At 38.8% G+C, this 18,962-nt stretch overlaps 1 protein-coding gene across 2 annotated transcripts in view; it reads right to left on the bottom strand.

The window, feature by feature from the left end:
- LOC149185131 (P-loop containing nucleoside triphosphate hydrolases superfamily protein) overlaps positions 1–18,962 on the bottom strand; it is a 358,944-nt gene that overhangs the window by 324,811 nt on the left and 15,171 nt on the right. For both annotated transcript variants that reach the window (XM_089417775.1, XM_089417774.1), the window contains exons 3-5: positions 500–573; positions 320–353; positions 13–71 (exon numbers count right to left, since the gene is read on the bottom strand). In XM_089417775.1, the coding sequence (XP_089273901.1) occupies positions 13–71; positions 320–353; positions 500–573 (167 nt within the window). The remainder of the gene's footprint in view (positions 1–12; positions 72–319; positions 354–499; positions 574–18,962) is intronic.

Here is an 18,962-nt window from a genome sequence, read left to right on the forward strand (position 1 = left end):
ATCCAAACCAACCTAGTCATCATCTTGTATCTATTGATGTACTCTTCTCCATACCCACGTCGTTCCATGAGCTGCAAAGCGAAAAAAAACCAGCACCAAGGCAGATCATTAGACAAGTTCGAATGGCAGCCGACAAGTTCGAATGGCAGCCAACGCAGCTTCGATAGAATTAGACTTTCATATGTGGTTATGATTTCTCTCAATAGTACAATTTTTGCAATATTTTTCAGGAAAGTAGAAACCTAGGAAGCCATATTTGAATACATTTTCATATGAAAGCTTCCACTAAAAATAATAGAAAATGACCAAAGCTGCATACTTTAAATAAATTAGCTTCCAGATCTGACTGGGATCTGCACAATTTCCAGAGACAAGATTTGATCAGTAATAGTTTGTTGCTATATAGAACATGGTTAAGAAAGTCCAGTGTTTATTCAGTAAAAGTCCTTTTTTATAGTAGTACTTCAAAAACAAAACAGAGGATGGAAGAATAGCATACACATCCAAAAGACTGTTGTCTACTAGTAGCTTCTTCAGCTCCAAAGCAATTTTAATAGCAACATGATTGGGGATCTGAAATACAGGATATCATCTATTAAATATTTTGAAACTTGAAATATTGACATGAAAGCTATGCAGTGACCTCAATCTTGAGCAAGCTTTTGTAGTAATTTACAGGTTACATAAATCAATTTTTTATACAAATTTATGCCATGTATCTTCATAAAAGTTACAATTGATAAAAATATTTTCTAAATACTACAATTTAAATGTCACATTATGCAATTACGAACTTGAACAATAGGAAAAACAGATGTTGAATTCACACACTATATTTAACTCAAAAAACAAACAAACATTGGAAAGCAGCTGACAATTGTGACTGTTCAAAAATTTGCAAATGCAGAAAACAGATATTGAACACAATTTCTGTCTTTGAATTCTACAACTTAGATCTTTCCTCAACTAAGTTATTCTCCCTATCCCTTCCTCTAGTCATTGCATTGGACTTAAAACATTTTGATTATATGTTTAAAGATCAGCTAGCTAAAAGCTTCTACCCATTCTGTAGGCCCACTTCACTACCAATCTTGCTTTTGATTGCCATAAAAGCTTACCTATCGCACCTTACTATTCCCCAGTTATTCTTTACACGATCAAATTTTATCACTAGTTTTTTAGTTTGGATCCATTGATGAGATTGTATTATGATGTCTCAAGTTTATTTTGTAGTTGTTTGTCATCATGCATTTTTGTCTTCAATGTAAAAGTGTTTGTATGGTTAGGTTGATGTAAGCATGTTATGTTATGATCATTATTATATTCTGCGATCTCCTAACTACATTTTCTAAAATAGTTCCTGTGATTAATTGGGCTATAAGTGGTTTCTACACATCATCTTCATGTGTTGAGGTGGTGTTTTATCAATGTTGAGTATAGTGTTTACAGAGAATTTCAGACTCTACATAGGGGACAGAAACCTATGGTAAGACTTGTTGCGGCAAAATCTAGAAGACCTTGTGAAAGGCCATACCTTGTTGCAACAATGACGGAGATTGCCACTGTCACCTCAGCAATCTTCCTCTTGACTTTCTTATCCCCTTGATATATGCTTTGAAACTTATCCCAAACTTCTTTTGCAGATTTGCAATGCATCACTTTACCATAAACCGAACCTATTAGGCCACTTAAAAAAGCATTTATGGCTTTTGCATTGCTTTCATAAAGCTTCTTACCAACATCATCTATTGGAGGAGCAGAAGGTTCAATGTGTCCACTTTCTACAGAGCACCAGACATCAAATCCCTATGCTTGCACATATGCTTTCATCCTTCCACTCCAAAACAAATAGTTTTGTCCATCAAACAATGGAATTCCATTTTTGCAGCAATCCATGATCAACCTTCCAGTGGTTAGACCACTATGAAGGAACCTGCTTTGATACCAATGGTTGGAAATACTAAGAGGGGTTGAATTAGTGTTTCACTTAATTTTAATTAATTTTTCACTTTCAAAGCATTAAATATCGTTAGCACAAATCAAATTAGCAACACATCACATCACATGAACAATACACAAGAAATTTTTAGGTGGAAACCCTACCGGGAGAAAAACCAGTGAATGCTTTCTAATATAAATGATGAATACAATCATTTATCAACTCCAGCTGAAGGGAAGCTCCAACTCCCTAGTACTCAGTTAAAAATCATTCAGTTTTATCAGGAAGCCCCAACTCCCCAGTACTCAGTTAGAAATCATCTATGTTGCAGGAAACGTAGGGCAAGGGGGCGTTTCTGTACGGAAACGAGTATGAAATGCTGAAACGCGTATGGTACGGCCCTGAAACGCGTTTCAGGCCGTATTGCCACGTTCCACGAAACTTAAACGTGGCCAATACGGCCCGAAACACGTTTCAGGGCCGTACGACTCACGTTTCAGCTTTTGACTTGTGTTTTTTTTTATTTTTTTTTTAATTTGTTTTCTAATTTATTTTTAGGTTATCCTAGTGACTTCTAGTTGCTTCTAGATGCCTATCTAAAGTTATAAAAGTGAACTTTTTCCCTAGTGTTGATATGCAGTTCATGGTAATGTTAAATTCTTAAAGATGAAAAATAAAGGAGAATATCACTTTTACTTAAATTTTTAACATTACCATGAAATGACTCAGGATGTTTGAGACTGATTTCGTCCTCATTGGATTTGATATGGAGAAAGTAGAATTTTAGATCTCACTCAAAATCCAGCAGACTTATCTGTTTTTCAGGATTTCAGGATTGGGGGGATTGCAATGTTTCCATTGGATTTTATCATGTACTAGGGTATGGAACTTATATTTAATCAAGAGAACCAAGCCCTCTATGCAGGGGAGACTCCCAATAATGAAGAGCATGTAGGGTACTAGGGTATGAAACTTGTATTTAATCAAGAGCACTAAGGTCGTTCGACTATGTAGGAGGAGACTCCCAATCAAGCACGAGACAAGAAATTAGAAATTTCTGGTGGCTGATTTTGGATATTTCTATTTTCATTATGTGATCATTCATGAGTAAATGTGATGTAAATTTAGAGACTTATAGTTTATGCATTGACAATTGACAATTTTATCACAATGTAATAAATTAGGATGTATCATATATGCTTTATGATTGCACATATTTCTTAAATGTCCTAATATATATATATATATATATTCGCGTTTCCCTGTTTCCAAAATTTGGGGAGGTCGCGTTTCGTATCGGTTTCCATTTCGGAAACTCGTACCCGTTCCCCCGTTTCGTGCAACCTAGGAAATCATTCAGTTTTATCAGGAAGCCCCAACTCCCTGAAAGAATGTTCCAACACTCTAGTTTTACCAACTCCAACTAGAAGGATGTTCCAACACGCTACTAGCATCAATCTGCTGCCCTAGCACCACCCTGAAGTGTTCTCAGGATCCAACCTGAAGGAGACTTCAATCTCCAGCTTGCACCAACCTGCCACCTTAAAAATGAAAGATAGAAAAATAAATTGTGGGCTCTCGTACTAGGGATAATGACACACTTACAATGATATACAAATAAGACTTCACTGTTGTCTCTGTTAATACATGCTCAGATCATAGATTATATGCAATGGTGCTCAGAATTGGGCTCAAACATGAACAGACAACCTTCAGGTCTGCCCCTTGAATTATGACATATCTGATCCAATTAAATATTGTTGTAGATTTGATGTTTAACACAAAGGTCCTTAATGATATACAATTCAACAATAAAAGATAGATTCTAGCTCATACCTTAGATATCATCATGCTACTTAGAAGATGAATTTGAATTTTGAACATTGTATATATGTCTCCTTGCTCATTGTCTTGCTTCAGATATGACCAGATCTTTGTCCAAGGAAGTGCCTTTATTTAGCCCTTAACTTCTGCTACAAATTTAAACCAAGATTACACTTCTGATCAGCCCTTCAACTATGTTTTGATTCTACCTTGTATGTGGACTAATTAGATGTTATTGTGGTCCAAACTGGCCTCTGACTAAGGTCCAAAACTAGCCCTTACACTACTTCAAATTGTGGCCTAGATTTGTCCTCTTTTGTGTCCCAAGGAGACCCCTTTATGTGCTTCCAAACTGACCAAGACTAGGCCCCTAGCCTGTGGTTTTACCCTTCTCTTACAGCGACTGTCACTGGGGTAATTCGACCTCTTATATGTGCCCAAAACAGACTTCAACCAGAGCTCGGATTCTGCCTCAGAATGGCTAAAATTCACTTGAGAATAGGCCAAATATTAGTCTTAGAAAGTGCCTTGAAACACACCTCGTATACAACTTTGGGAACTCAGTCTATCCTGCCTCAGTTATGCCTCAAACTTGGATCAAACAGGTCGAAATTAGCCTCAGGAGGGGGTTGAAAATTTCAACAAAGATAGGCCTCAGACATGCCAAAATTAGCCCCGGGAGAGGGACAAAATTTTCCACAGAGATATGCTTCAGACAAGCCGAAATACAGCTCATAAATGGCCTCAGATTATGACTCAAAAACTCGTCTTTGCCCCAACGAAAAACACCATGCAAGATAAGACAATCAAGCCCAGAAAAAACCTTGAAAATTAAGCCGCCTTCTTTTGATGTGTGTGTTGCCCTGGCCTCAGATATTTCAAAGAGAATACTTGAGATAATACAAGAGAATTGATGGCTTTTGGAGGGAAACCGATTGCCCTATACACAAAAGAGGGGGTCAAGATGGGGGCAACTTTCCTTAAAAACACCCCTAAATAGGTGGATTCAACCTGATAATTTAGCCAAAAAATTCAATAAATTCACAATCCAATCGAGCCGACCTAACACCCCTTTTTGAAGCCATTTCAAAATATAAAAATTCATTTCAAGGGTTGACTTGGTCAATACTTTATAACAGCGTAGACCCACAATACTTTATCAAAGTCCAAAATATTTTTATTACATTTTAATGCCAAAAAATTTTGACCAAAACACTATCCATCCTGGGGCACCATGACCACGACTTTGGGGCTTCAACTTTGAGAAGGCATATCTCCTGAAACCGTGAGGAGTTACATGGTGTCTCACCTATCGTTAGAAACAACTTGACAAGTACTATCAGATGATGATGGTCTCACTAGCAAATTCATTGTTCTTCCCATTCCTTTACCTCAATAAATGCAGGCTTCTTCTAGATGCTACTTGAGTTGACATCAATGACAACCAATTTTCAACACACCACATGTGCAGTGTATTGTCGCACAAAGTGTCTAGGCAGCGCGACAATGCTCAGAGTAAGGGTTGTCACTCTTAATCCTTACTCACTCCGTTTAGACTCTCTCCTAAACAAGTCAAGCGGGGTAGTCCCTAAGGTAAATGGATGAGGATAGCCTGTGAAACACAGACTCTAGGAGATTTTAATGATGGACAACTTGATGAATTTAGAATAAGTCTCAGTCAATTGAGATAGATAGACAAAATCACAAGATAAAAATGACTACAAACCAGTGCCTTTAATGTGAGCATTAACCATAGACTAAATAAAACAAGCTATCCAAAACAATTTTCCAATATGTGACGAATAGTGACAATCAGGTATGATCAATATAAACGCCCAAAACTGTATCATGCAAGAGATTCCAGATTTAAAATGATTATCGTTAAGAATTCAGATCTAGAACATTTAACTTCCTCCAACAATCAATATGATTTAAAATGTTTATCGCACTTGACATAGAAAAATCATGAAAAATTTAGATTTTGCTCTTAAAACCAGAAACACCAAGAAATTTTAAGTTAACAATTCAATCGTTCCTTAGGAAATTAATTAAATGTGGCAAATGAAGAAATCAAAATTTTTTCAATGACAAAGTAAATCGAAAGGATCAATAAATCAAAATTTTTATGGGCCATAGGCCACATTAAAAATTTTAATGTGAAAGTGAAAATCCTTTAATTAATTTCTTTAGTCACCAAAATTAGATTTTTTATGATTTTTTAAAGTTTTCAATTTTTAAAATTTTTTATGATTATTAAATTTTTAGTTTTGAATTTTTTTAGGATTTTTAAATGCTTAGGATTTTTTTTATGATTTAGAAGTTTTTTATGATTTTTTAAAGATTTTAATTTTTTAAAAAAAAAAAAAATGAAACCAAAATCGAACTTTCAATTTTTAAAATTTTTAAGACAAAACAAACTTCATAAAATAAAAAATTAACGCTACCTATCTAACCCTAAGTCGAAACTTAAAAAAAATGTGAATACACTAACCTAACTAAACCCATACAAAATAAAAAAAATAAAGGTCGAAACGTTTTTTGTTGTTTGTTGTTTCCAAGTGAGCCTGACGGTTGCTCGACGGGCAGTGTGGAGAGACAGCTCGAAATAGGCAGCAAGTGCAAGGGAGAAACGTTGGCTCGAGGGTTTGATGCAGCAGGAATGGGGAAGCGAGAATGCGGAAAGACAGCACGCAGGTGGATGGAGGAATGGGAGCTAAGGTTTGCGGTTTAAATGGATGCAGTGGTGAGGATGGTTATCGGGCAGCGTTTGGAGGAGGCTGCAAACAAAAAGCGTGGACCGCAGATCGAAGGGAAAAAAGGAAGGACAACAGGTAATGGACTGTGTGAAGAGAGGAGATATGGAGAAAACACAGGCAAAGAGATATGACAGTGAGGACTGTAAAAAAAAATCGAAATTTGCACAATAAACCCTAAACCCAAGGAGCAAATCAAAATCTGCCAAAAAGGTGGCCCAAAAACTCTTTAAATCCACCAGAACCTCTTAAAAAAATTCCCAGAAATCTTAACAATTTAAAACTTTGAATCCACTTGCTTCAGATTTATCAATGTAAACCCTTATGGGAAAGGGCATTTAACTACATGGGAGAAATAAGGTGAAACTGAAAACCGGGGTGGGAAAACAGAAATTTCTACATGGTATCAGAGCTTGAGTGTTGAAGGGCAGTTTGGGACAGCAAAAGGAAAAATTATAGCTACTGATTTTTCACTCAGAAAATTTCAGCAAGCTGATTTTTTCATAAACAGCAGTTTTATCTTTACTACAGCAGTGTTATTTTTCAGTTTTAGGACAGCAGGATGTCATTGGGATTGAGGGTGGAGGATAGGCTGGATGAGCATACAAATTACAGCGTTTGGAAGGAGAGAATGCAAAGTATCTTTGAGGAGGCAGAAGTCTGGGATATCATGGTGCATACCACACAGAACCATGTTGTTGTGCCTACTGATGCTACTCAGTTGGCTGAGTATAATAAGAAGAACAATAAGGGTAAGAGGCTGATTCTAGACGGAATCAAAGACCATTGCATTCCTCATGTGAGAGGAAAGAGCAATGCCTATGAGATGTGGACAGCATTGTCCAATCTCTACCAGAGTACCAATGAGAACCGGAAGATGGTCCTGAAGGAGAAGCTGAAGAACATTAAGATGGGTAATGATAGTGCAGTTGGATATCTCACAAAGATTACTAATGTGAGAGATGAGTTGGCAGCGATTGGAGAGGCCATTCCACCCACTAAGTTGGTGCGGATTGCAGTGAATGGCCTCTCCCGTTCATGGTTGAACTTTGCTCATGGGGTTTGTGCACGTGAGACCCTTCCCACATGGGAGAGGTTTTGGGATGATTGCATTCAGACAGAGATCAGGGAAGGTCAGCTTGGGGCAGCCAAGCCAGTTGAGCAAGATGAGGATGTAGCACTGGTGGCAGGAGGCAAGAAAGGCAAAGGGAAGAAGCAGGCTTCCACAAGCAATAGTGGGGGCAAAGGGAAAGGTAAAGGTAAACAGGGGAACATACAGGACTATTCCAAGGTGAAGTGTTGGAATTGTCAAAAGATGGGACACTATGCAGTTGTGTGTCCGGAGAAGAAGAAGAAGAAGGGGAAGAACCAGGGCGTGGCAGCTTCAGCAGAGATTGAGGACTTTGCAGGTCGTTTTGACCGGGAGTTTGCGTTCACTAAATGTGAGTCCTCTGTGCAGGATCACCTGCCACACAGGTTCAGAGGGAGCATGTTTTTACCTCGATTAGCGGAGCATCTTTAGGTATCTGGTATGTGGACAGTGAGGCTTCACGTCACATGACAGGAGTCTGTGAGTACTTCTCAGAGCTTTCAAAGAGTGGCACTGATATAGAGGTAGTACTCGGTGATGACAGAGTTGTTAGAGCAGTCGGGGTGGGGACACTGACATTTCAGAGGGAGTCCAAACCTCCCTTGAAAGTGTCAGATGTTCTTTATGTGCTAGGGATGAGGAAGAACCTCATATTCGTCTCAGCTTTGGAGGACAGAGGATATGAGGTACTGTTCAGGGGAGGACAGGTGTTGATGTATCCCAGGGGAACTCCAGCTGATTCAGCTAGAGTGATAGGTGTACGCCATGCAAAGGTGTACAAGTTTGCATTCCAGCCCCTTTTGGCATTGAGCAGTAGTACCGACAGCAGAGCTAGCAGTTCTGAGCTGTGTGAGATTTGGCACCGCAGGATGGGACATATGTATCATGGAGCCTTGAGGACATTGCGGGAGATCACTACAGGTGTGCCAGATTTCAGTACTGATCACTTTGATACTTGCAGAGGTTGTGCGATGGGCAAGTTTGCCAAATCCCCTTTTCCCAGCAGTGACAGCAAAGCGACTGGGATACTTGATTTGATTCATTCCGATGTGAGCGGTCAGATGTCTCATGTTTCCTTGAGTGGATATGAGTACTATGTTTTATTCATTGATGATCACTCCAGGAGGACCTGGATTTATTTTTTGAAGACCAAGAGTGAGGTCTTCAAGCGGTTTCAGGAGTTCAGAGCTCTTGTGGAGACACAGACAGGTCGAAAGATCAAGTCCCTGAGGTCGGACAATGGAGGAGAGTACACCCTTGGAGAGTTTGTTGACTATTGTGCGGAGGCAGGCATTAGGAGGGAGTTCACTGTTCCTTACAACCCCCAGCAAAACGGGGTTGCGGAGAGGAAGAACAAATCCATCATAGGGGCTGCCAAAGCCATGTTACATGATCAAGGGTTGCCATTGTTCTTGTGGGCAGAGGCCTGCAACACAGCTGTTTACTTGCAGAACAGGAGTCTGCATCGTGCCTTGGGGCACATGACTCTGGAGCAGGCTTTCTTTGGGAAGAAGCCTGATATTGGTCATCTTCATATCTTTGGATGCATTACATACTCTTATATACCCAAGGAGAAGAGGACCAAACTAGAGCCAACCGCAGAGAAGGGTATCTTTGTGGGCTACAGTGAGACCTCAAAGGCCTTTCAGATTTACATTCCTGCATAGAGGAGAGTTGTTGTCAGACAGGATGTGAAGTTCGAGGAGGACAGGGCCTTTAGGAGGTCACGGGAGTTAGAGTATCTGGATCAGCCAGACCCTCAGCAGCAGTTGAGTCAGTCGCAGGGATCCAGTGGGCAGGGATCAGGAGGATCAGGAGGATCAGGAGGTACATCTATGAGGATGTCAGGTCCGTCAGTGAGCAGTGGCTCACCGAGCCAGAGGGGTGGTGCTCCGGGCAGCATGCAGAGCAGTTCACTAGGGAGTCCACTGATGGACAGTTCACACGGTACCTCAGCTTCTACAGGTTCAGGTGCAGGCAGGAGGACAGCAGACAGACAGTCAGGAGTTCAGGCTCCTGATGATGAGGAGGAGGAGTTTCATTCTCCGGTGGGAGAAGTGCGCTCAGGGAAGAGGAAGCCCAAGTGGCTTCAGGACACCTTGAGAGATGCCACATCTGTTGCTAAGCCGAAGAGGCCGGTCAGAGAGAGTAGACCACCTGAGAGGTTTTGTAGTTATATGGCGATGGTTACCAGCATCCTTGACTCTGAGCCTTCTAGCTATGAGGAGGCAGCTAGCCAGCAGGTCTGGAGAGAGGCCATGCAGGAGGAGTATTCTTCTATCATGAAGAATGATGTTTGGGAGGTGGTGCCGAGGCCTGAGGGCAAATCCGTGGTTACTTCCAGATGGCTTTACAAGGTAAAGCATGCTGCAGATGGCAGCATTGAGAAATTCAAAGCAAGGTTTGTGGCTAGAGGGTTCTCCCAGGTAGAGGGAGTTGATTATGAGGAGACCTTCGCTCCCGTGGCTCGATATACTTCGATCCGCTACATTATATCGATAGCAGCAGAGATGGGTTGGAAGATCCACCAGATGGATGTGAAGACTGCATTTCTCAATGGCTTCATACAGGAGGAGGTGTACATTGAGCAGCCACAGGGCTTTGAGGTGCATGGGAAGGAGTCCCATGTGTGCAGACTGAAGAAGGCCCTATATGGCCTGAAGCAAGCTCCCAGAGCTTGATACTCCAGGATAGATACATATTTGCAGGGGATGGGTTTCACAAAGAGTGAGGCAGATCCGAACCTTTACTTTATTGTGATTGGTGAGGAGCCTCTCATTCTGGTGCTGTATGTGGATGACTTGGTCATTACAGGTGCAGAGAGACTCATAGAGCACTGCAAGAGAGATCTTGCGACGGAGTTTGAGATGAAGGACATCGGCTTGATGCATTACTTTTTGGGCTTGGAGGTGTGGCAGGAGGAGGGACATTTCTTCCTGGGGCAGGGGAAGTATATTGTGGACATCCTTAGCAGATTCCACATGGAGGATTGTAGACCCATGTCGACACCGATGATCACCAACTGAAAGAAGCTTCATGCTTCGAATTCCGAGTTGGTGGATCCCACATTGTACAGGCAGCTGATTGGTTCCTTGATGTATTTGGTCAACACTAGACCAAATATCTGTTTTGCAGTCAACACGATGAGTCAGTTTATGTGTGAGCCTAGGAAGGTTCACTGGGTGGCTGCAAAACACATTTTGCGGTACTTGCAGGGGACAGTGGATTATGGTCTGGACTACAGGCAGGGAGATGGAGTGAGATTGGCAGGATACCCTGATTCTGATTGGGAAGGTTGTGCTTCTGATAGGAAGAGCACTTCAGGGTGCTGTTTTGGGTTGGGTTCAGCAGTAGTGTCATGGTTCAGCCGGAAGCAGTAGTCAATAGCACTGAGTTCAGCGGAAGCAGAGTATATCGCAGCCAGTCTAGCTAGTTGTGAGGCTATCTGGCTTCGCAAGATGTTGTTTGGCTTATTTGGTCAGCCGTTGAGACCTTCAGTGATTTACTGTGATAATCAGAGTTGCATTAAACTCACGGAGAATCCATTATTTCATGACAGGTCAAAGCATATCGGGATCAGATATCGTTTCAGCAGAGACTATGTTCAGAAGGGAGCTGTGAAGCTTGAGTATATTTCCACTGATGAACAGGTTGCAGATATTCTTACCAAAGCCTTACCACGGGGCAAGCATGTCTACTTCAGAGACAAGATGGATGTGGTGAGGAACACCTTCCTCGGTAAGAGGGATTGTTGAAAATTGGTACCGGAGGACAGGTGGTTCCCTTAGGCTTTGATCTTTGGCCTAGGGAAAAGTGTCCAAAGAATTTAATTTTTTCTCCTAAAGTGACTTTATAATTTTATAAAGTTAAATCTAATTTAAAAGTGACTTTAAGTGATAAAATTACTAAGTCTAATTTTAAAGTGACTTATAAAGTCAATGAAAAAATTAGAAAGGAAAAGTGACTTTGGAAATAAATGACTAAGTGGGTCTTTATTAAAGTGGGGCGAATTAAAAAATAAAAAGTGAGATTTAAATTAGCATTTAATCTCAGCCTTAGATCTCAATCTATTTCAGCCATTGGATTTAAGGATCACCCAAAAGTCACTTGGGGTTAGATTAAAGGATGAAAAGGAGGAAAAGGTCATTCATTCTTTCATGAGCAGATTGGGAGAAGGAGAGCAAGAGAGATTTCTGAGCAAGGAGGAGAAGCAGACAACAACTTGGCACACATTCCAAGGCAGCAGTTGAGCAGATTTGTATAGCTGATTCAGCACACAGTGAAAGGCAGATTTTGGCACGATTTTCGAGGAGTGGTTTGCACAAAAATCGAGGAGCAGTTTGCTGCTTTTTCTGCACACAAAACGAGGGTCGTACAGTGCATTTATTGCAAGCCGTACAGTGCATTTAATGATGTCTGTACAGCTGCATTTAATGCTGAAAGTGGGCACGAAAATCGAGGAGGTCGTACAGCATTTATTGCTGTCCTGTTTTTTGTAATTTCTAGTTTGCTGTGAGACATGGGAAAAGAGATAAGTTGTAAATTTGTTTGCTGATTTTTTGCTGAATATTTCTCACTGTAAAAAGGCAATTTTCAGAAATAAAGAAGAGCTCTCGAACTGGTTTTCCCCAAGAGTTGTAGGGGGTTTTTCCAGGCTCAAGTTGACCAAAAATCTCATTGTTTAAATGTGTTTTAATGGCTGTTTATTACTGCTAATTTTTATTTCTGCAATTTCCAGCATTCTGTAAAATTTCCAGAATTTGTGTTTTCAGCAATATTTATTTTTTCAACTTGTTAAATGTATGGTTATGGGAAAGGGCATTTAACTACATGGAAGAAATAAGGTGAAATTGAAAACCGGGGTGGGAAAATAGAAATTTCTACAAAAATTTAGCAAAATAATTAATTTACCTTAGTCCCTGGACTTTTTAAAATTTAATTTTTAAGGACCGACGAATTTTGCCTTCAGAGAATTTAAATTTACCTAGGACCTAGAATTAATTAAATTTCTAGCTTAAGATTTTAATTAATTTTAGCCAGAAAATTTAATTAATTAACCTACAAGGGGATAAATTATTTTTCCAACCCTCAAGACACTTTACATCATGATTTTTACATTTTTTTTACATCTCAAGGGAGAAAACCCATTTGCAAACTACCCAATTCTACGACACAAATATAATCTAGCAAACCAAGCAATTTGTAATAAAATAGCCTAACCAAATAGTTAGGATTATTCTCAAATCACTTTTACGTAGACTCGATCTAGAACACTAGGACTCCCTTAAGATCCCAGTGACAAAATCCATTCCGACTTTGGGATAAGGCTGAAGGAAAACTCTGCCGACCATCCAAGAATGGATCGGTGAGACAAAAAACCTCCTGAAATGTAAATCGTCACCAAAAAGTAAGTTTACCTAGGTAATTACATACACGACACGGATCTACTGAGATTACTTACATTATACACATGCAAAATGGGTTTACATTATAAGATGATCATCAAGCTGATGATGATAGCTGGACGACATGAACACATCGATCAAGCATTATTTCTTTTGCGACAAAAGGGGGTGTATTGCTATGGGTTGTTGACACGTACTGGTCAACATTTGGCTCTATTTGGAGACACGTTGTTACACTGGAGGAATGTGAGAATCCAGAATCTGCATCCACGCAACACACAACATAACATAAGTAGCGTCCATACAAAAATCATCATATAACATTAAGCACAAGAAAGATATAAGCTCTTCATTTATTAACTAGTCTAATAACATGAAAAACAAAAATCTAACTACAGAATGAAATACTGAAATAACAGGGCATAAGGTTAGAAATACAATACAAAGATGCCCCATGGCATCAGATGCATTCAATATAACACATACTGAGCATTTGCCTGCTTTTAGGCAAATCTGTCGGCTGTTTCTCGGATATGCCTTATCCAATTCTGCATACGGTAGGACTTTTTCCTATCCGAAAATCAAGTTGTTCGCGACCATCTAATGCATCAAATCGCTTTCTCATTCTCTTTCTCTTGCGCTTTTTCTTTGTGGCAAGCTGTATCACTAATGATGTGGAACATTCTGCTTCAAAACTCTCAAATGAAATATGTAAGATATGCGTGACACGTCTTTCTTCATTTTGCATCTACTCTATCAAGAATGATGGATCAGCGGCACAGGTGTCATGAGTAATAACTTGACCTTTTTTAATTTCTTTTTTGATCATGTCATTCTTAGTTAAATCTTCGTTAATGGAGTTAGCCTCTTTCTCGGGATATTCGCAACAAGATGGGACCTGTGATTTCCTCTCTTCCAACCTCTTATGTAGTGAACCCATTTCTCTGGCATGTCTTACTATTAACTTCACTTGATTGAGTTCAATTTTCACGAATCTTTCTTGCAGAGTGACATGATTAGCTTGCATAGCCTTTATTTGATTCTGAATAATGGACATCTTATTAGAATGATTAACTTCCATTATTTTAATATGTTTTCGATGATATGTATTCCATCTGTATTTATGACACATGGTACCTGCTTTTCTTCTATGGCCAATAATCTATTCTGAAGAGATATTTGACCAACTTCCATGTCCTTTATAATTTTATCATTCTTTGCTTTCATGCCCATGAAACAATTTTGCATATAGTTTATCTCTTTCTTATGATTTGCTTGCATGGTAGCTAACTGATTATTATAATTGAATCTCATGATGGTCATTTCTTCATCCATAGTTGACAATTTGTACTGAATCGAACTTATTTCTTCTTGATAACTTGCTTCCATGGCAGTCACTTGATTTGAATGATTGAATTCCATGATCGTCATCTTTTCCTCTAGGACTAATAACTTGCTTTGCATAGAATTAATTTCCCTGTCATGATTAGCTTTCATGGTTTCCATTTCCTTAGCGTGTTGACTCTGCATGTCGGTTACGTGATCAGTGTTTAATTTTCATGATTTCCATCTCCTTATCACATTTTTCCAGGTGGGTGTACAAAGTCCTCATATCCTTGACGTAATCAGTTACAAATTTTTCTTGATTAAGTTCCATATTTTTTACCAGCTGCATTTGACTGAACTGCATGTCTTTAACCAACTGCTTTAGTTCTTCTATAATTTGCTTATCATTTTCCCTTTCATTGTCGACACTAATTTGATAACTTGTTCCTACTTTTCCACTATCATGGACTTGTCTTGCAACGGTACAAGTGGATGGCACATTCTGATATGGAGAATTGTCTTGAAATCTTTCATTGACAGTTGGATCCTTTACAAGATCACTTTCATTCCATTGCATAATTTTAGGGGCACAAGTCGAGCTAACTTGATATCCATATCTATCTGAAAAAGCATTGATGATGTCTTGTAAAGAAACGAAAGAATCTTCAAGACAATTATTAAACCAATTCAAAGCATCACCCTCTAAAGAAAAGGCAAATAGACGCATCTTGACATCTTCATGTTTATATTGGGGAGAACTACAATATTTGATTATTGTATGAGTAAACTTGCATAGATGCTTTCTAATAGCGACTGAATCACCACCTGAGAACAAAGGCAATTTACGAATGACCTCTTCCGATATATCATGGAAAAAATCCGTAAAATGACACGGGGTAAACGAATCATCCATGATGACTTGCTTGAAGGGATAAGGAGGGACCAAACGGATGCTAGAGAGAGACCTCTGCTCAAGAAAATCAAGAGACCAACAAGAAGCGAGCTTCTATTAGAAATTCTTGTAAGAAATGAAAGAAGTGGAGTCACCATTTGAACATGAATCTACCTCTAAGATCCAAAAGGCAAACAACTGGATATAAGGGAGGGTTTCTTGTTTGAGAAATAATGGATGAATAAGTGGAGTCGCCACCCAAACAAGAAACGAACCGATATGTCCAGGTGCTAAAGGTGCAGATGAAACGATTAAATGACGCCAGGAAATGTTGTGCCGCTTGATAGGTTAATGAATGGCAGAAAAGATGAGATGATTAAAACAATGTCGAAGAAACCAAGGACATAAAAAACTATGTCCCCAGTGGCAATGCCAAGAAGTGTTGGCTTTGAAAGATGGAACAGCGCAATAAAAAACGAAATTACAGAGCATAAAACATTCAACAAGAATGCATAGCTCTCACACACCAACTCAATCTTATTTCATTAACATAGGCATATATTTATACATGAGGAGAGGTATTGGGATTTTGTCAACTCCACAAATTTCTCAATCAATAACTCCACAAATCACTCCATAATTCTCTCAACAAACATCCATAAATCTCTCACCTATCATTCCATTAATTTCTCCATAAATCTCTCACTAAAAACAACTTTAATTATTGAATATTTGACAAATGATCCATTATTCCATCATTTCTCCCCCATAATGATCATTTGGAAATATTCCAAGATCATCTCTAAATTTGCAGAACTTTTCCTTAGACAGTGCTTTGGTGAATATATCAGCTACCTGTTTATCTGTTCTGCAGTACTCAATCTCGATCACTCCTTGTTGAACCAGATCTCGAACAAAATGATACTGAATATCAATATGCTTGGTCTTCTTATGGAAAACTGGATTCTTTGTCATCTGAATAGCACTTTGATTATCACACATCAACTGAGTGGGTTGCTCTTGTTGTTCATGTAGGTCCTCTAGAATTCTTCTTAACCAAACTGCTTCACATGTTGCTATCACTGCCGCTTTATACTCTACTTCTGTTGTCAAGAGAGAAATTGTTGATTGCTTATTAGTACTCCAAGCAACTGTCGTTGAACCCATACTGAATGAATACCCTGAAGTTGATTTCCTGTCATCCATACATCTAGCCCAATCTGAATCTGCATAACCAATCAACCTGAAATCTTTTGTAGACCTGTATACCAAACCATAACCAACTGTTCCACGCAAATATCTTAAAATCCTCTTTGTTGCTTTCCAATGCAATTCCTTAGGTTCTGCCATAAATCTTGATACCATACTGACTGCAAAAGAAATATTTGGTCGAGTTGTAGTTAAGTAGATCAAACTTCCAACCAATTGATGATATAAAGTAACATCAACTGAATTGGAGTCATCATGTCTATATAACTTCAACCCAACTTCCAAAGGAGTTGTCGCGGGCTTGCAACTCAACATTCTAAACTTCTTCAAAATGTCCCAAGTATACTTGGCTTGTGACATGAAAATACCATCTTCCTTCTGCCAAACTTCAATACCCAAGAAATAATGTAACTCACCAAGATCTGTCATCTCAAACTCAGCAATCATATGTGACTTAAACCTTTGAAATAGTTTTGTACTATTCCCTGTGTAGATCAAATCATCAACATATAAGACAACTATCAGAATGTCATGTCCTAACTGAAAGATATAGAGATTGGGCTTAGATAAACTTTTAACTAAGCCATGGTCCTGAAAATACTTATCAATTCTTGAATACCATGCCCTTGGCGCTTGCTTAAGACCATACAAGGCCTTCTTCAACTTATAAACATAATCTTCTTTTCCTGGCACTTCAAAACCTTCAGGCTGCTCCACATAAATTTCTTCATCCACATAACCATTTAGAAAGGTTGATTTAACATCCATTTGAAAAATTGGCCACTTGTACTATGCAGCTAATGCAAGAACCATCCTGATTGTATCCAACTTTGCCACTAGGGCAAATGTCTCAGTATAATCAATTCCTTCTTTTTGTGCATAGCCCTTTGCAACTAAACGAGCCTTATACTTATCAATTGTGCCATCTGATTTATACTTGGTTTTATAAACCCACTTAGTGCCAATTACATCTTTTCCCTTTGGTAATTTGACCAAGTCCCATGTATCATTTTTCACCAAGGCATTCATTTCTGCTTCCATAGCTTCATTCCATTCATTCTTTCTTGATGCTTCTGCATAATCCTGTGGTTCATCCATTTTCATTACCTATCCCATAAGTGCATAATTCACTAGATAACTTTGAGATCTAGTAACCCTTCTTTCAAAATTTATATCCAACATACTGCTTTCTGAATGACCCCTTTCAAGCCACTTAGGCTTCTTCTTAACTTCATCTTCTTTTACTAACTCGGAATTTGAATCATCACCAATATTCACTGCATCGTTCTTCAATTCAAATTGTACATGTTCTAGATGATAGACTCCCTTCTCATCAAACACAACATCTTTGCTTATTATCACCTTCTTTGCCTTTGGATCAAACAACCTGTAACTTCTTGTTTCAATATTGTATCCAATAAAGATACACTTCACACTCTTATCATCCAATTTCTTCCTCTTTTCCTTAGGAACATGTGCATATGCAGTACAACCAAAAACTTTCATATGTGCAACACTTGGTTTGTATCCTAACCATGCTTCTTCTGGAGTCAAATTCAACACTGCCTTTGTAGGACATCGATTAAGAGTGTATATTGTTGTGTGTACTGCTTCAGCCCAAAACTCATTTCCAAGTGACTTAGTTTTTAACATGCTTCTAGCCATTTCAACTATGGTTCTATTCTTCCTCTCTGCAACACCATTTTGTTGAGGAGAATATGAATTAGTAAACTCTCGCTTTATTCCATTCTTCCTACAATAATTCAAAAACTCATTTGACTTGTATTCTCCCCCATTATCTGTTCTTAGGGTGAGAATTTGTAGACCACTTTGCTTTTCAACTAAAGCCTTAAACTCAAGAAAATGAGAAAACACTTCAGACTTCTCTTTTAGAAAATACACCCATGTCTTCCTAGAATAATCATCAATGAAAGTGAAAAAATAGCGTGCCTTCCCAAAAGACACAATCTCCATTGGACCACATAAATCTAAATGTACCAATGCTAGACGTTCTCTAGCCTTCCATGTTCTATCTGAGAAACTTTCCCTGTGTTGTTTCCCAAAAATACACCCTTCACATACATCATCATCCAACTTGATATAAGGAAGACCATTCACCATGTTTTGCTTTCTTAACAACACCAAACTCTGAAAATTTAGATGTCCCATCCTATAATGCCAAAGCTTACTATTTGTATCTTCTGTTGTATTCAAACTTTGTGAATTACTTGAATCAAAGGAGAGCTTGAAAATTTTGTCTTCAGTCATTTCACCTCTTGCTACAACTGCATTTTTATTCAACTTATCCATGATTAAGTATTCTTTATTATCAAACACTAACTTGTAGTTTTGCTCCATCATTTGTCCTACAAAAAGTAGGTTCTTCTTCAATGTTGGTGTCAACAAAGTGTCCTCAATTAACTTCTTCTTTCCATGTAATGCTGGTATTGCAACTGTGCCTTTCCCTTTCACCTCAGAAACACTATCATCACCAAATATGACTTTACCAGAATAATTGTCATTA

This window comes from Pinus tabuliformis, chromosome 3_2 (genome assembly GCF_031772625.1).
Source record: "Pinus tabuliformis cultivar Carrire ecotype Pingquan chromosome 3_2, CPIR1, whole genome shotgun sequence".
Taxonomy (NCBI): Eukaryota; Viridiplantae; Streptophyta; class Pinopsida; order Pinales; family Pinaceae; genus Pinus; species Pinus tabuliformis.